The 19,190-nt window shown below is 35.8% G+C and overlaps 1 protein-coding gene across 1 annotated transcript in view; it reads right to left on the reverse strand.

Annotated features, from left to right (window-relative positions):
* The window catches only part of CCDC175 (coiled-coil domain containing 175), a 69,715-nt gene that overhangs the window by 22,922 nt on the left and 27,603 nt on the right, over positions 1 to 19,190 (reverse strand). The window contains exons 8-11 of the mRNA XM_049706395.1: positions 16,368 to 16,449; positions 8,232 to 8,368; positions 5,939 to 6,049; positions 5,036 to 5,107 (exon numbers count right to left, since the gene is read on the reverse strand). Coding sequence (XP_049562352.1) covers positions 5,036 to 5,107; positions 5,939 to 6,049; positions 8,232 to 8,368; positions 16,368 to 16,449 — 402 coding nt within the window. The remainder of the gene's footprint in view (positions 1 to 5,035; positions 5,108 to 5,938; positions 6,050 to 8,231; positions 8,369 to 16,367; positions 16,450 to 19,190) is intronic.

Below are 19,190 nucleotides of genomic sequence, written 5' to 3' on the forward strand. Positions count from 1 at the left end.
AAAAATACACTAAAAGGAATCAATAGCAGAATAACTGAGACAGAAGAACAGACAAGTGACCTGGACGACAGAATGGTGGAATTCACTGCCACGGAACAGAATAGAGAAAGAAGAATGAAAAGAAATAAAGACAGCCTAAGAGACCTCTGGGACAACATTAAATGCAACATTCACATTACAGGGGTCCCAGAACGAGAAGAGAGAGAGAAAGGACCTGAGAAAATATTTGAAGAGATTATAGTTGAAAACTTCCCTAACATGGGAAAGGAAATAGCCACCCAAGTACAGGAAGCACAGAGTCCCAGGCAGGATAAACCCAAGTGAAACACACTGAGACACATAGTAATCAAATTGACAGAAATTAAAGACAAAGAAAAACTATTAAAAGCAACAAGGGAAAAAGGACAAATAACATATAAGGGAAGTCCCATAAGGTTAACAGCTGATTTCTCAGAAGAAACTACAAGCCAGAAGAGAGTGGCATGATATACTTAAAGTGATGAAAGGGAAGAACGTACAACCAAGATTAATCTACCTGGCAAGGATCACATTCAGATTCAATAGAGATATCAAAAGCTTTACAGACAAGCAAAAGCTAAGAGAATTCAGCACCACCAAACCAGCTCTACAACAAATGCTAAAGAAACTTCTCTAAGTGGGAGAAGAAAAAGACCTACAAAAATAAACCCAAAACAATTAAGAAAATGGTAATAGGAACATACATATCAATAATTACCTTAAATGTGAATGGATTAAATGCTCCAACCAAAAGACACAGGCTCACTGAATGGACACAAAAACAAGACCCATATATATGCTGTCTACAAGAGGCCCACTTCAGACCTAGGGACACATACAGACTGAAAGTGAGGGGATAGAAAAAGATATTCCATGCAAATGGAAATCAAAAGAAAGCTGGAGAAACAATACTCATATCAGATAAAACAGACTTTAAAATAAAGAATGTTACAAGAGACAAGGAAGGACACTACATAATGATCAAGTGATCCATCCAAGAAAACATAATCATTATAAATATATATGCACCAACATAGAAGCACCTCAATACATAAGGCCATGCTAAGAGCTATAAAAGAGGAAATTGACAATAACACAGTAATAGTGGGGGACTTTAACACCTCACTTACACCAATGGACACAACATGGACACATCATCCAGACAGAAAATTAATAAGGAAACAGAAGCTTTAAATGACACAACAGACCAGAGAGATTTCATTGATATTTATAGGACATTCCATCCAAAAACAGCAGATTACACTTTCTTTTCAAGTGCACAAAGAACATTCTCCAGGATAGATCACATCTTGGATCACAAATCAAGCCTCAGTAAACATAAGAAAATTGAAATCATATCAAGCATCTTTTCTGACCACAATGTTATGAGATTAAAATCAATTACAGGGAAAAAAACATAAAGAACACAAACACATGGAGGCTAAATAATACGTTACTAAATAACCAAGGGATCACTGAAGAAATCAAAGAGGAAATCAAAAAATACCTAGAGATAAATGACAACAAAAACACAATGATCCAAAACCTATGGGATGCAGAAAAATCAGTTCTAAGAGGGAAGTTTATAGCAACACAATCCTACCTCAAGAAACAAGAAACATCTCAAATAAACAAACTAACCTTACACCTAAAGGAACTAGAGAACGCAGAACAAACAAAACCCAAAGTTAGTAGAAGGAAAGAAATCATAAAGATCAGAGCAGAAATAAATGAAATAGAGACAAAGAAAACAATAGCAAAGATCAATAAAACTAAAAGCTGGTTCTTTGAGAAGATACACAAAATTGATAAACCTTTAGCCAGACTCATCAAGAAAAAGAAGGAGAGGACTCAAATCAATAAAATTAGAAATGAAAAAGGAGAAGTTACAATGGATATCGCAGAAATACAAAGCATCCTAAGAGACTACTACAAGCAACTCTATGCCAATAAAATGGATGACCTGGAAGAAATTCTTAGAAAGGTATAACCTTCCAAGACTGAACCAGGAAGAGATAGAAAATATGAACAGACCAAGTAATGAAATTGAAACTGTGATTTAAAATCTTACAACAAACAAAAGCCCAGGACCAGATGGCTTCACAGGTGAATTCTATAAAGCATTTAGACAAGAGCTAACACCCATCTGTCTCAAACTCTTCCAAAAAACTGCAGAGGAAGGAACACTCTCAAATTCATTCCACAAGGCCACTATCACCCTGATACCAAAACCAGACAAAGATACTACAAAAAGAGAAAATTACAGACCAATATCACTGATGAATATAGATGCAAAAATCCTCAAGAAAATACTAGCAAACAGAATCCAACAACACATTAAAAGGATCATACACCATGATCAAGTGGGAATTATCCCAGGGATGCAAGGATTCTTCAATATAGGCAAATCAATCAATGTGATACACCATATTAGCAAATTGAAGAAAAACCATATGACCATCTCAAAAGATGCAGAAAAAGCTTTAGACAAAATGCATCACCCATTTATGATAAGAACTCCCTAGAAAGTGGGCATAGAGGGAACCTACCTCAACATAATAAAGGCCATATACAACAAACCCACAGCAAACATCATTCTCATTGGTGAAAAACTGAAAGCATTTCCTCTAAGATCAGGGACAAGACAAGGATGTCCACTGTCATCACTATTATTCAACATAGTTTTGGAAGTCCTAGCCACAGCAATCAGAGAAGAAAAAGAAATAAAAGGAATACAAATTGGAAAAGAAGAAGTAAAATTGTCACTGTTTGCAGATGCCATGGTACTATACATAGAGAATCCTAAAGATGTCACGAGAAAACTACTAGAGCTAATCAATGGATTTGGTAAAGTTGCAGGACGCAGAATTAATGCACAGAAATCTCTTGCATTCCTATATGCTAACAACAAGGTATCAGAAAGAGAAAGTAAGGAAACAATACCATTCACCATTGCAACAAAAAGAATAAAATACTTAGGAATGAACCTACCTAAGGAAGTAAAATACCTGTACTCAGAAAACTATAAGATACTGATGAAAGAAATCAAAGATGACACAAACAGATGGAGAGATATACCATGTTCTTGGATTGGAAGAATCAATATTGTGAAAATGACTATACTACCCAAAGCAATCTACAGATTCAATGCAATCCCTAGCAAACTAGCAATGGCATTTTTTTACAGAACTAGAATAAAAAATCTTAAAATTTGTATGGCGACACAAAAGACCCTGAATAGCCAAAGCGATCCTGAGGGAAAAAAACGGAGCTGGAGGAACCAGACTCCCTGTCTTCAGACTATACTACAAAGCTACAGTAATCAAGACAATATTGTACTGGCACAAAAACAGAAATACAGATCAATGGAACCGGATAGAAAACCCAGAGATAAATCCAAATACCTGGTCAGCTAATCTATGACAAAGGAGGCAAGGATATACAATGGAGAAAAGACAGTCTCTTAAATAAGTGGTGCTGGGAAAACTGGACAGCTACATGTGAAAGAATGAAATTATAACACTCCCTAACACCATACACAATAATAAACTCAAAATGGCTTAAAGACCTAAATGGAAGACCGGACACTATAAAACTCTTAGAGGAAAACAGGAAGAACACTCTTTTTTTTTTTTTTGCGGTACGCGGGCCTCTCACTGTTGCGGCCTCTCCCGTTGTAGAGCACAGGCTCCAGGCGCGCAGGTTCAGCAGCCATGGCTCACGGGCCTAGCCGCTCCATGGCATGTGGGATCTTCCCGGACCGGGGCACGAACCCGTGTCCCCTGCATCGGCAGGCAGACTCTCAACCGCTGCACCACCAGGGAAGACCCAGGAAGAACACTCTTTGACATAAATCACAGCAAGATCTTTTTTGATCCACCTCCTAGAGTAATGGAAATAAAAACAAGAATAAACAAATGGGACCTAATGAAACTTCAAAGCTTTTGCACAGCAAAGGAAACTATAAACAAGAAAAGAAGGCAACTCTCAGAATGGGAGGAAATATTTGCAAATGAATCAATGGACAAAAGATTAATCTCCAAACTATATAAACAGCTCATGCAGCTCAATATTAAAGAAACACACAACCCAATCCAAAAATGGGCAGAAGACCTAAATAGACATTTCTCCCAAGAAGACATACAGATGGCCAAGAAGCACATGAAAAGCTGCTCAACGTCACTAATTATTAGAGAAATGCAAATCAAAACTACAATGAGGTATCACCTCACACCAGTTAGAATGGGCATCATCAGAAAATCTACAAACAACAAATGCTGGAGAGGGTGTGGAGAAAAGGGAACCCTCTTGGTCTGTTGGTGGGAATGTAAATTGATACAGCCACTATGGAGAACAGTATGGAGGTTCCTTAAGAAACTGAAAATAGAATTACCATATGACCCAGTAATCCCACTACTGGGCATATACCGACAGAAAACCATAATTCAAAAAGACACATGCACCCCAATGTTCATTGAAGCACTATTTACAATAGCCAGGTCATGGAAGCAACCTAAATGCCCATCAACAGACGAATGGATAAAGAAGATGTGGTACATATGTACAATGGACAGACAAATGGATAAAGAAGATATGGAACATATACACAGTGGAATATTACTTAGTCATAAAAAGGAATGAAACTGGGTCATTTGTAGAGATGTGGATGGACCTAGAGACTGTCATACAGAGTGAAGTAAGTCAGAAAGAGAAAAACAAATATTGAATATTAACATATATATGTGAAATCTAGAAAAACGGTACAGATGAACTGGTTTGCAAGGCAGAAATAGAGACACAAATGTAAAGAATAAACGTATGGACACCAAGGGGGGAAAGCTGAGGGGGTGTGCGGGGGGTGGGATGAATTTGGAGATTGGGATTGAAATAAATACAGTAATATGTATAAAATACATAACTAATAAGGACCTGCTGTATAAAAATATAAATAAATAAAATTAAATTTTAAAAAGATAACATATACTACTTATAATATAAATGAGTTTTCTTTTTTTACCATCTCTGAAGTTTTCTTTCCAGGTTATCGTTCAGGACTTTTATTTGTTTCCAATATGCTTCCTTTGTTGCTCTAAAAACAAGAAAAATATATTGGATTTTGCATTTGTGGGAGCTGTTAAAATGTATAGTAGACTGTATGTATAATTCACATGCACAATAAGGCTACCATCTAATTGGGAGACAAAACAAACCTTGTGAAACAACAGATTTTATTGGCAGACTAATGGAAAGACAATTACAATTTTTGCAAGTGTAAACTGATTTTGCAAGTATTCCAGCCAAGGATAGAGAAGAACGGATTTTGGCGAGGCAGTTGAGGAAAGGTTATTAGAGGATAATGTTTAATAGAGGGAGGAACATGGATTGCCAGAATGGAGGTGCAATCTCACCAAGGAAAGGACATCATCCTATGCAAAGAAACAGAGGAAAGGAGCAGCAAGTCAGGACTCTTGTGACTAAGGCAAACTTGCTGCATACAGAGGACATGAAGGGAAATAACACTGACATAGGAAGGGTTAAGGTCAACAAATTGGTGAGGAACTCTGGGTTCTAGACTGAGTTCTGATTTACTGCCATGTATAATTTAGAAAGCCAATAAATATTCTTGAATTAGGGATAAGTGGTAACTAAGGATAGAAGATGTGCTTGTGAATCTGGGATGAAGGGGAATGTGAAGGCTGTAACAGAGGTATTAGACACAGCTTATGTACAACTCAGTGCCTGTCTATCCTTTCAGTGAAAGATTCGATGATAATGACTTTTCTGGACTGTAAAAGAGAGTCAATTATGAACCTCCTTTTCTATAGTATATTAGAAATTGGCATAGATTTGTTGCTACCATTTATTAAAAAGATAAATGTAGAGGAATGAAGATTAAAATTTTCAAAGGCAACAAACATACCGATGAAGCTCATTGAGTCTGATAAGTCCTTCTTCCATATTTCTGATGTCTACTTTTCTTTTTGATAGGAAGTTTTCTTTCTGAGATATAAATGCCAGTTGTTTCTGATTTCTACCATGAAAAAACAGAGTAATCATATATTTAAGGTTGAAATAATCATTTTTAACTCCTCAGCATAAGAAAATATGCAACCACAAACAAGAATTTAAAAAGTAGTTTGGAAAGTTTAGTTCATGAACTGTTTATCAAATAAATTAGTAAAAATAGAAACAAAGTCTTTTTGCTAGTGGTGGCTAAATTTATGAAAATCTCTAAGCCATGAAAGGAACATTAACTGCAATAGTAACCATAAAAGCACAAGAACAATTCTATAGTATTTTATCATGCTGAGTGGGTGTGTCTCTTTTAATGAATTTATCAGTTCTGTTGTTATTTTGTAAAAGGTGAAGGAATCAATCAGACCGACTTTGGATAGTGGTCTACCTCTTCCTAGTAGTGTGACCTTGAAAAGAGACTTCACCTGTGGATGAGTCTCAGTTTCCCCATCCATAAAGTGGGGATCACAATACCTATCTCACTGGTTTTAAGGATTAACCGAGATGTGAAGTGACAACGCCAGTGGGTGGCACTCATGAGGCATTTTGTAAAGAGTGGTTATTTTTCATCTCTAACTTACAGAGAAAATAATGGGAAGTTTATGATTTTGTTCAAATTTCTAGACATTGATAGGAATGTGCTTGTAACAGGAAGTACTTTATCTAAGTGTCTCATCTTCTTCAAAACTGCTATGGACTGAATTGTGTCCCCCCACAAATTCATATGCTGAAGCCCTAGGCCCCAGTGAGATAGTATTTGAAGATGGGGCCTTTGGGAGGTGATTAGATTTATATGAGGTCATGAGGATGGAGTCCTCATGGTGAGATTAGTGCCCTCATAAGCAGAGACACCAGACAGCTCTCTCTCTTTTGCGCTCTCTCTCTCTCTCTCTCTTTCCCCTCTATGAGGACATAGCAAGAAGGTGGTTGGCCATCTGCAAGTCAGGAAGAGAGCTCTCACCAGAACCTGACCATGCTGGCACCCTGATTTCAGATGTCCAGCCTCCAGAACTATGAGAAATCAATTTCTGTTGTTTAAGCCTCCTGGTCTATGGTAATTTGTTATGGTAGCCCAAGCTGAAGAAGACACAAACCAACAACAGTAGTAAATGTTTTATTGTTACAATTATTTGTCATCAGCACATTTTGTGATTCAAACTGATAACTTAGTATGGATCTGAGGAAAGTTTTTGCCTGAAGAATACTATTAGTAGGCTATTCAATTGGATGATACAAAATGATTGCAATAACTCTCTGCATCCTAAATGCTGCAACAGTGACCATAAATTCAGCTTCACATAAGTGGGCCTGGACACCATAATTACACTTCCATGTGATTTAACTTTGAGTGTAGTAATGTATTACTACTTACATAACTCATACTTGCAAGATGTTATTCTGTAATACTCATCAGGAAAACACTGGTGAAAGCCCACTACCTGCTAAGCAATGGACAAGATCCTGAAGATACAGTGCTGAGTAAGACAGAGCAACTGCTCTGATCTGTTCATAGTTCAGTGGGACAAAGGGATTTGTACCCAGCTGACAACAATGCAGTGACTGATAAAAAGGAATGACCTCAGAGGGACGTTCCAGAGGATCATTGTGGTGAGAGGGAGGTGGATAAGTTAGGAGTGGTAAAACAGAAAGTGGGAAGAACTTATGAGAGGCAAGCCAAACCAAAGAAGCTAAAAGGGGTGAAAAGAGTGAAGTTGGAGAGGAGGATAGGATATTTTTGAGAAATATTTGGGAGGTGAAATTGACAAGCCTTGGTGCTTGAATGGAGTCCTAGTAAAAGATAGGGGTTTCCTTGAATAATTTCCCAGTCTCTGGGTTAGGGGATTGTGTCAATGACAAAACCTTTTTCTGAGAAAGGAAATGTAGGTGCAAAGCCAGTTTCTGATGAAGGTAGATCTCATAGTTTCTCTAGGCAGTCTCATGGGGTAAAAGCATGATTATTCTTTCAAGAGTCTGATTTAGAAGTAAAAATAATAGATTTGGCGTTTATGGATTTGATCTGACCCATATGAGGAAAGCATTATTCAGTATATATAGAGGCGCATTAGGAGTGTATTTACAATTGGGTAAAGAACATTTCATTGTTATCAATAGATTTTAAACTAGGATAAGCTTAAGTAGAGAAGTAACCCATAACTAAAGCATGTTGAGTCATGTATGGATTATGGATAGAAACATACTCAGAATAAATTTTCTGTTTCTGCATAAAAACTTTATCCTCCTCATTTAGGACAATCTTATATTGTCTCGAAACAGTATGCAGTTTCTCTCGTAGATCTTTGTTCTTGAAATGACATTTGTGTAGCTTTTCAGCCATCTAGAAAAAAAAGGAATTGAAGTAGAGGATTTGTTTCACGGCTCTTTCGGTGGGCAACTCTCTAGAGCACTGGGTATATTATTTAACATACAATGACTATGCCTTAAATGTTGAGTGATCTAATTCTATATCAAATATGTAACTGTACATTTTGGGGCCTCTTCTATAAATTATGACAAATGTGTAGAAAGGTAGTAAACACTGATGCCATAAAGTAAAGTAATAAACCATAGTAAAGTAGTAAACCGTAAAGTAATAATTGATATTAAAATAAAAATTGGGATTAATAAACTGGGATCATTCAACAAGATCTGTATGTCCTTTTCCCAGAAAATAAACTACACCAGGGAAAAGAAAATGTAACATCCATAGGAACTCTTGTTCAAAACCTCTTTGACTGGATATCATGCTTAACTTTTGTTAAATATTTCTATTCAAGGACAAAAGATAGTACCCATTAGTGTTCTGAATGAGGTGAGAACTTTGTGCTTGGATGTCTCTACCGAATTGCTTCAAATGAGGTAAGAAAATTAGGTTAGGTAGGAATGGTGGGCTAAGGATCACTAAAATAGATGGATGAAAAGAGTTCTTAAAAGTGTTGCAGAGGGGCTTCCCTGGTGGCGCAATGGTTAAGAATCTGCCTGCCAATGCAGGGAACATGGGTTTGAGCCCTGGTCCGGGAAGATCCCACACGCCGCAGAGCAACCAAGCCCTTGCGCCACAACTACTGAGCCTGCACTCTAGAGCCCACAAGCCACAACTACTTCCACAACTACTTCCACAACTTCTACAACTACTGAAGCCCGTGTGCCTAAAGCCCGTGCTCCGCAACAAGAGAAGCCACTGCAATGAGAAGCCTGCGCACCACAATGAAGAGTAGCCCTCACTCGCCACAACTAGAGAAAGCCCGCGCATAGCAACAAAGACCCAACGTAGCCAAAAATAAATAAAATAAATAAATTTATTTAAAAAAAATTGTTGCAGAACTAACAAGATAATGAGGAATTAGTAAGCCTAATTCTACAAGAAAGTAAGAATCCAGACTGGTAAACCTAGCACTGAAAACTCCTTTTACTCTGAGGACATTTACTGATATAGAAGAAGCCACTTGGAATCTGAGATTTGGTTCTCTTACAAGGGGGACAAAAGTCAACACTTAGAGCTTATCCAGGTGTTACGCCTGATAAACCTCCTGCCACATTAGTCTGGGATTCCAGAGAGCTTCACCCTCTGAAGAAGAGTGAATTAGAAGCTAACAAGCTATGGTCCAGCCTGACTTAGATCACCAGGGAACCTAAAGGTGGATTAAGGAGGTTTGGGACTGTTAACATCCCAGGTATCTGACAGAAGTGAATGAAATCTGTTCCTGAGAAATACACTGTCATCCTAGACCTCAAATTGTTTCTACAAACACCTTTTTTGAAATACAATGTCCAGTGTACAGTTTTCCAACAGAAGGAAACAAGACAGCATGAACAAAAATTGGCAGAAACAATAGATGACAGAACCAGTCCTACAAAAATACCAGGTATTGGAAATAGACACTGAAATATAAAAATACTGTATTTATTATGATCAAAGAATACTAGACATGCTTGAAAAATATGGCAAGGAATTGGAAAAAATAAAGAGCAACAAAGCAGATTTGAAAATTACCAGTTGAAAAATACAACAACCAAAATTAAGAATTGAAATAAGACCATTCTGCCCAGAATGCAGCAGGGGTAGACAAAAAGTAGAAAATAGAGAAGAGCGAGTAAGATACAGACAGGATATTTTATTAGTACAAATAAGTGTGTTCATATAACTGGAGTCTCAGAAAAACAAGAAAAAGCATGGGACAAAAGAAATATGTGAACAGATAATGGCTAAGAATTTTGCAGAACTTACAAAATACAGCAACTCACGGATTTAAGATGCCCAATAAATCCCAAACAGGATAAATAAAAAGAAAAACTTGGACATATCATAGTGAAATTGAATAACTAGGTCAAAGGGAACAAAAAAGACCTAAGATAAATGAAAGACATGCTGTGTTCATGGATTGGAAACTTCAATATTGTTAAAACATAAAATCCTCCCCAAATTGATCTATAGATTTAATTCAACCCCAATCAAAATCCAAACAGGCTTTTGGGCAGGACTTGACAGACTGAAATTCAAAGGGCCAAGAATAATGGAAGCAATCTTGTAGAAGAACAAAGTTAAAGGATTTTTACTACTAACTATAAAGGCTTATTTTAAAGCTACTAATTAAGAGTGCATGGTTTTAATGTGAGAAGAGATTAAGTCCAAATGAATAAAATAGATGCTACAGATTCACACATATACTTATAATATATTTATGATCCACAGTTGATTTATGACAAAAGTGCCACTGAAATATAGTGGAGGAAAGTACTATCTTTCCATTTAACAGTGCTAGTTAATTGGACAATCTTATGTGAAAGTATGAATCTGGACTACCATTTCACAGAACACACACACACACACACACACACACACACACACACACACATTCCAGACAGCTTGCAGTACTTAATGTGAAAAAGCAAACACTAAAGCTTCTACAAGATCACGTAGGAGAATATCCTCAAGACATAGGACATGAAAAGCATAAGCCAAAAAGGAAAAGATTGATAAACTATACTTCATTAAAATTAATAAACTACATTTATCAAAAGATAGATATGTACACAAAGACTGTACACTTACAGTAAATATTCTGTTCTGTATATGTGTAATATTTCATAATAAAAGTTAAAGTTAGAATAGAATTTTGTGTCATTATTGAACTTGCCTCCTATAACTCACGAGAATTAAGATTGGATGTCAGGAAGAGTTCAGTTTTTATCCAACACTTATTTGTGGTCTTTTTGACGATAGCCATTCTGACAGGTGTGAGGTGATATCTCATTGTGGATTTGATTTGCATTTCCTTGATGATTGGTGATGTTGAGAATCTTTTCATGTGCTTGTTTGCCATCTGTATGTCTTTGGAAATATGTGTATTCAGATCCTCTGCCCATTGTTTAATCAGGTTGTTTTTTAGATGTTGAGTTGTATGAGTTCTTTGCATATTTTGAATATTAACCCCATGTCAGATATATTGTTTGCCAATATTTTCTCCCATTCAGTAGGCTGTCTTTTCGTTTTGTTAATAGTTTTCTTTGCTGTGCAAAAGCCTTTTAGTTTGATGTAGTCCCATTTGTTTATTTTTGCTTTTGTTGCTATTGCCTGAGGAGACATACTCAATAAAAATAACTAAGACTGTTGTCAAAGAGTGTACTGCCTATGTTTTCTTCTATGAGTTTTATGATTTCAGGTTTTACATCTAAGTCTTTAACCCATTTTGAGTTGATTTTTGTATATGATGTGAGGAAGTAGTCCAATTTGATTCTTTTGCATGTTGCTATCCAGTTTTCCCAACATTATTTATTAGAAAGGCTATCTTTTCCCCATTGTATATTCTTGCCTTCTTTGTCATAGATTAATAAACTATATATGCAGGTTTAGTTCTGTGCTCTCTATTCTGTTCCATGATCTATGTGTCTGTTTCTGTGCCAGTACCATACCATTTTCATTACTGTAGCTTTGTAGTATAGTTTGAAATCAGAACGTGTAATACCTCCAGCTTTGTTCTTCTTCCTCAAGATTGTTTTGGTTATTCAGGGTATTTTGTGTTTTGGTAAAAATTTTAGAATTATTTGTTCCAATTTTGTGAAAAATATCACTGGAATTTTAATAGGGATTGGATTGAATCTGTAGATTGTCTTGGGGAATATGGTTATTTTAACAATTTTAATTCTCCCAATGGTAAAATATATATCTTTCCATTTGTGTCATATTCAATTTTTTCATTACTGTCTTATAGTTTTCCAAGTACAGGTCTTTTACCTCCTTAGTTAGATTTACTCTTAGATATTTTATTCTTTTGAATCAATTATAAATGGAATTGTTTCCTTAATTCCTCTTTCTGATAGTTTGTCATTAGTGTATAGAAATGCAACAGATTTCTGTATATTAATTTTGTATGCTGCAACTTTACTGAATTCACTGATGAGCTCTAGTGGTTTTTTGTTTTGGTGGTGGCTCTGGGATTTTCTATGTATAGTATCATGTCATCTGTAAACATTGACAGTTTTACTTCTTCCTTTTCCACTTGGATTCTTTTTCTTGTCTGAAAAAGACTGTGGCTAGGATTTCTAATACTATGTTGAATAAAAGGGGTGACAGTGGGCAGCCTTATCCTGTTCTTGATTGTAGAAGAAATACTTTCAACTTTTGACCTTTGAGTATGATTTTAGCTATAAGCTTGTTGTATATGGCCTCTATTATGTTGAGGTATGTTCCCTCTACACCCACTTTATTGAGTTTTTTTTCATAAATGGGTGCTGAATTTTGTCAAAAGCTTTTCTGATCTATCAAAATAATCATATGATTTTTTAAAATTTTTATTTATTTATTTATTGTTTATTTATTTTTGGCTGCACTGGGTTGCTGTGTGTGGGCTTTCTCTGGTTGTGGCAAGCAGGGGCTACTCTTCATTGCAGTGCACAGGCTTCTCACTGCACTGGCTTCTCTTGTTGTGGAGCACAGGCTCTAGGCACTCAGGCTTCAGTAGTTGTGGCACATGGCCTCAGTAGTTGGGCTCGTGGGCTCTAGAGCGCAGGCTCAGTAATTGTGGCACATTGGCTTAGTTGCTCTGTGGCATGTGGGATTTTCCCAGACCAGGCCTTGCACCCATGTCCCCTGCACTGGCAGGCGGATTCTTAACCACTGCACCACCCGGGAAGTCCCAATCATATGATTTTTATTTTCAATTTATTAAAGTGGTATATCACACTGATTGATTTGCAGATACTGAACTATCCTTGCATCCCTGGGATAAATCTTGCTTGAGCATAGTGTATGATCCTGTTAGTGTATTATTGAATTCAGTGTGCTAATATATATATATTTTTTTTGCGGTACGTGGGCCTCTCACTGTGGCGGCCTCTCCCGTTACGAAGCACAGGCTCCGGATGCGCAGGCTCAGTGGCCATGGCGCATGGGCCCAGCCGCTCCGCGGCATGTTGGATCCTCCCGGACCAGGGCACGAACCCCTGCCCCCTGCATCGGCAGGCAGACTCTCAACCACTGTGCCACCAGGGAAGCCCCAGTATGTTAATATTTGTTGAGGATTTTTGCAACTATGCTCATCAGTAATTTTGGCCTGTAATATTCTCTTTTTTGTGGTGTCTTTGTCCGGTTTTGGTATCAGGGTGATGCTGGACTCATAAAACGGGTTCTTAAATTTTGGGGGAAGAGTTTAAGAAGGATAGGCATTAACTCTTCTTTAAATGTTTGGTAGAATTTACCTGTGAACCTGTCCAATCCTGGACTTTCTTCATTGAAAGTTTTTTTTTTTTTCTGATTCATTTTCATTACTGGTAATTGGTCTGTTCATATTTTATATTTCTTCCTGATTCAGTCTTGGGAAATTGTACATTTCTAGGAATTTATTCACTTCTTCTAGGTTTTCCATTTTATTGACATATTATTGTTTGTAGTAATCTCTTATGATCCTTTGTATTCCTGTGGTGTAGGTTGGAATTTCACTTCTGATTTTATTGATTTGGGCCCTCTCTCTTTTCTTCTTGATTAGTCTAAATAAAAGTTTATCAATTTTGCTTATCTTTTCAAAGAACAATCTCTTAGTTTCATTGATCTTTTCTATTGTTTTATTTTTAAGTCTCTATTTCATTTATTTCTGCTCTGGTCCTTATTATTTTTTTCCTCTTACTTTGTTTTGTTTGTTCTTATTTTTCTAGTTCCTTTAGATGTAAGGTTAGGTTGTTTGTTTGAGGTCTTCCTTCTTTCTGAAGTAGGCCTGTATCACTATAAAATTCCCTCTTAGAACTGTTTTTGCTGTGTCCCATATATTTTGAATCATTGTGTTTCCATTTTCATTTGTCTCCAGGTATTTTTAAATTTCCTCTCTGATTTCTTCAGTGACCCATTGGTTGTTTAGTAGCATATTGTTTAGCTTCCATGTGTTTGTGTTTTTTGCAGGGTTTTGTTTTGGTTTTGTTTTGGTAGTTGATTTCTAGTCTTATACACTGTGGTCAGAAAAGATACTTGATATGATTTCAATTTCTTAAACTTGTAGACTCTTGTTTGTGTCCTAGCATATGATCTACCTTAGAGAATGTTCCATGTGCACTTGAAAATAATGTGTATTCTGCTGCTTTCGGAAGGAAAGCTCTCTCTACATATATCTGTTGATTCCATTGGTCTAATGTGTCACTTAAAGCCATTGTTTCCTTATTGGTATTCTGTCTGGATGATCTGTCCATTGATGTAAGTGAGGTGTTAAAATCCTCTACTATTATTATGTTACCATCAATTTCACCCTTTATATTTGTTAATATTTGCTTTATGTATTTAGGTGCTTCTATGTTGGGTGCATATATGTTTACAATTGTTATTTCTTGTTGGATTGATCCATTTCTCAGTCTATAATATCCTTCTTTGTCTCTCGTTACAGTCTTTGCTCTAAAGTCTATTTGTCTGATATAAGCATTGCTATCCCAGCTTTCTTTTTGTTTCCATTTGCACTGAACACCTGTTTCATGCCCTTTCAGTCTGTGTGTGTCTTAGATCTGAAGCTAGTCCCTTATAGACAGCAAATATAGAGAGTTTTTCTTTTTTTAAATCTGTCAGCCACTCTATGTCTTTTGATTGGAGTATTTAGTCCATTTACATTTAAAGCAATTAATAGATATGTACTTATTAACATTTTGTTGGCTGTTTTCTGGTTGTTTTGGTAGTTCTTTTTTGTTCATTTCTTCTTCTTTTGTTCTCTTCCTTTGTGATTTGATTACTGTCTTTACTGTTATGTTTGGATTCATTTCTCTCTTATTTGTGTGCATCTATTATAAATTTTTGGTCTGTAGTTACCATGAAGTATATATATAACAACTTTTTTATATATGTGATTAAGTTGATGATCTTAAGTTTGAACACATTCTAACAACCCTGCATTTTTATGCGCCCCCACCACATTTAATGTTTTTGATATCACATTGTCCATCTTTTTGTTTTTTGTATCCCTTAACTACTTATTGTGGATATAGATGATTTTACTACTTTTGTCTTTTGACATTCCCACTAGCTTTTATAAGTAGTTGACCTTTACTCTATGTTTGCCTTTACCAATGAGATTTTTCCTTTCATAATTTTCATATTTCTAGCTGTGGTCTTTTCTTTTCCATTTAGAGAAGTCCCTTTTATGTTTCTTGTAAAGTAGGTTTAGTACTACTGAACTCTTTTAGCTTTTGTTTGTCTGTAAAACTCTTTATCTCTCATTGAAATCTGAATGATAGCCTTGCCAGGTAGAGTATTGGTTGTAGGTTTTTTTCTTTTCATCACTTTAAATATATCATGACACTTTTTTCTGACCTAAAAAGTTTCTGCTAAAAAGTCAGCTGATAGTTTTATTGGAGTTCCCTTGTACACAGCCAGTCACCTTTCCTTTGCTGCTTTTAAGATTCTTTATCTTTAATTTTTTCCATTTTAATTACAATGTGTCTTGGTGTGGTCCTCTTTGGGTTCATCTTGTTTGGGAATCTCTATGCTTCTTGGACTTAGATCTGTTTTCTTTCTCAGGTTAGGGAAGTTTTCAGCTACTATTTCTTCAATTATGCTCTCTGCCCCTTTCTCTCTCTCTTCTTTCTGGGACCCCTATAATGTGAATATTAATACACTGATGTTGTCCCAGAGGTCTCTTAAACTATCCTCATTTTTTAAAAATTCTTTTTTCTGCTCAGCTTAGGTGATTTTCACTATTCTCTTCCAGTTTTCTGATCAAATCTTTAAATCAATTACTGTGAATGATCATGATTATTATTAGTTAATGAAAATGTTACTTTTGGAAAATTTCACATTTTTCACATATACTTAAAATGTTAACTAAAAATTAATTATAATCTTAAAGCCATCATTTCTGTCTTCCTACCTGTTTTATCTTCAGCAATAATTCATTTTTTTCAAAATTAGATTCATCATCCAGTTTTTCCTTGTTATTCCTAAAGAAAAGCCTATGAACAAAGGAAGCCAAATAAATTCCTATTAGGACATGTTTTCCAGCAAAGCCACATTTACTTATGACATCAGAAACTTCCAGTCTCCATCTCCCTATACAATATATTTATTTACAATTCATTAAAATAAACAAAATTTTTACTCTTTTGAATTGATGTATTAATATTTCATTTATTTATATATTAATTTAAGAAGCAATTTTTGAACACCTACACTCTGGGAGATACAGCACAAAGTCTCTACCCTCATGGAAATTACACTCTAGTGGAGTAGACAGATTATAAGAAAGTTATCAAAAAATATATATATATTTCAGATAGTGTTAAATGCTCCAAAGATCACAAAGTAGGGTAAAGGATAGAGAAATCCTGAGAGTGAGGATGGTACTGTAGACAGGTGATTAGGGAACATCTCTTGGGATAACTTGTGAAAGACCTGAAGGATGAGAAGGAGCCAGATATTTGAAGATCTTAAGAAACAGCTTTTCATATAGAAGGAACAGCAGGTGATAATATCCTGAGATAGGAACAAGCTTGGTGTATTGAATATTTGATGAAGACAGGAGTGTGAGAAGGCTGGAGAGTTAGACACAGCCCAGATCATATAGGGTCTTGAGGACAAGGTAGAAGTTCAGATTTTATTTTGAAGGGAACCAGGGGAGGATTTTTTAAGGAAAGGAGTGACATGAACTGATTCACATCTTGTAAAAATGACTCTGGCTACTTAGTAGAGAAAGACAATAGTATAGGAAGATAGACTACGTAGAAGTCTATGGCAGTGGTCCAGAAGAGATAATGGTGGCTCAGATTAAGGTTGTAGTGGTGAAGCTGGTGAGAAACAGCTGGACTCAGGATATATTTTAAAGATGAAGGCAACAGGACATGCTTTGGATTTGGCTGGAGTTAGAGTTGGGTTAGGGTTAGGTTAGTTGGTTAGCTGGGTTAGGGTTAGGTAGCAAGGAAAACAGGAATGGTGGATGACTCCTAGTTTTTTGGCTGGAGTAACTAGGTAAATAGTGATATGGAAGACTAAAGAAAGAGCTATTTCAAGGAGATGGGAAATTAAGAATTCTGTTTAGGACATGTATATTTGAGATATCCTCCAAGTGGAAAGGTCAAATAAGCTGTAGACTATATGCAGTTAGAGGTCAGGGTTGGATATATAGATATGGAAGTCACTGGGGTACAGAAAGTATGAGACTGAATGAAATCACTTATGGAGAGTATGAGTAGAGAATAGAGAACAGTGAAGGGCTGATAACTCCTAAATTTAGAGACAAAAAGAAGAACTGGAACAAGTAAAGGGTCCTGAGAAGAAGCAGTGTAGTAAATGAAATAAGAGAATGTGATGTTTGGGAAGCCAAGTGAAGAAAGTATATCAAGAAGATGGAAGTGAACATCTGTGTCAAATTCTATAAAGAATTTAAAAACTTTGAGGAATAGATCAGATTACTAAAATTTGGCAGGATGAAAATCTTTGGTAACCTTGACAATTTTGAAACCATGTCAGTCCTTTTTAAAAAGCATCTATAATTTTTATAGCCTCTTGCACTATAATGGTAAGTATATACTTTGGGTCACAAATTGGATGTCATTTATACACAATATTTAGCTTCCAATTCCCCACTTCCCACGTGTTGATAGCCAGCTGAATGACGAAAAATGTCATAGCAATTTAGAAAGATAGGCACTGATTTGCCTTTATTATGCAAATACATCATGCTGGGTATCAATAATAGCAAAGAAGAAGGATTAAACTAGCAATGCCTCCTGTGGATCTGTGAAGAATTTGAGGTACCCTTAACTGTCCACATATAGAATTTAAACTTGGAGTTGAGTAATTTTTGCTTTCCCTCAATATTTTGACCTCAAAATAGATAATGAGCTTGCAAGTTAACGATTTCATGGTGGGTGGGATGGGGGAAATTAAGACTAATAGATTAATAGGAAGTTGAGTTATATAAATTATTTGTTTCTTGTATAATTTATTCTTAAAGAATCTTATAGAATATTATAAAACAACACTGTTTGATTCTTCAAATCCACCAAACAAGAACTGAGCTGCCTCTCCCTACCTCCAAAGATAGAGAAAAGGAACTAAGTGAGAAAATAAAAATACAGAGAATTTTCTTTTAATTTGCCAAGTTATAAAGAAGAAAAAGTAAAGTTTTATTAATAAAAGGGGGGGAAACTTATATCCTCAATCACCAAATTAATCAAAAGCACTTTTCCTCAGTGAGATTCCACATGAAAACCCTTGAAAGGCTGGGACTGAAAACAAAAAGATGAGCCATTCAAAATGAAAGATCAATGAATCCCCATTTTTATCTTGAACATACATTTAAAACCAGTTAGCTAACATGAAGTCTGCTTATAAATAAAACTTTATCAGTGTTTCAAGGCTTTTAATCATAATTCCTAGAAATAAGTTAAGAGCTAATCTATATTTTCCACTATGATTCTTTGCCTAGTTTTTAAGAAATAGATATCAACTAAAATTATCGAATCACTTTCAAAGAAAAAGATTTTTTATTCTGATTTTTAATTGTTGTATTACTTGAGCTTTCCAATTTTAAATCTGGTACTGAGTATAAGGATTATTGCATATTTTATGGACTGTTGATGATAGAGTAGAATAGTACTGTGCAGTTGTTATTTTAGAAGACATAATTTTAATCCCAATACATTCAAATCTATGTAGAAATGAGCCATATTGTAACAGGATCCCACATGTGGAA

This window comes from Orcinus orca, chromosome 2 (assembly GCF_937001465.1).
Source record: "Orcinus orca chromosome 2, mOrcOrc1.1, whole genome shotgun sequence".
Classification (NCBI taxonomy): domain Eukaryota; kingdom Metazoa; phylum Chordata; class Mammalia; order Artiodactyla; family Delphinidae; genus Orcinus; species Orcinus orca.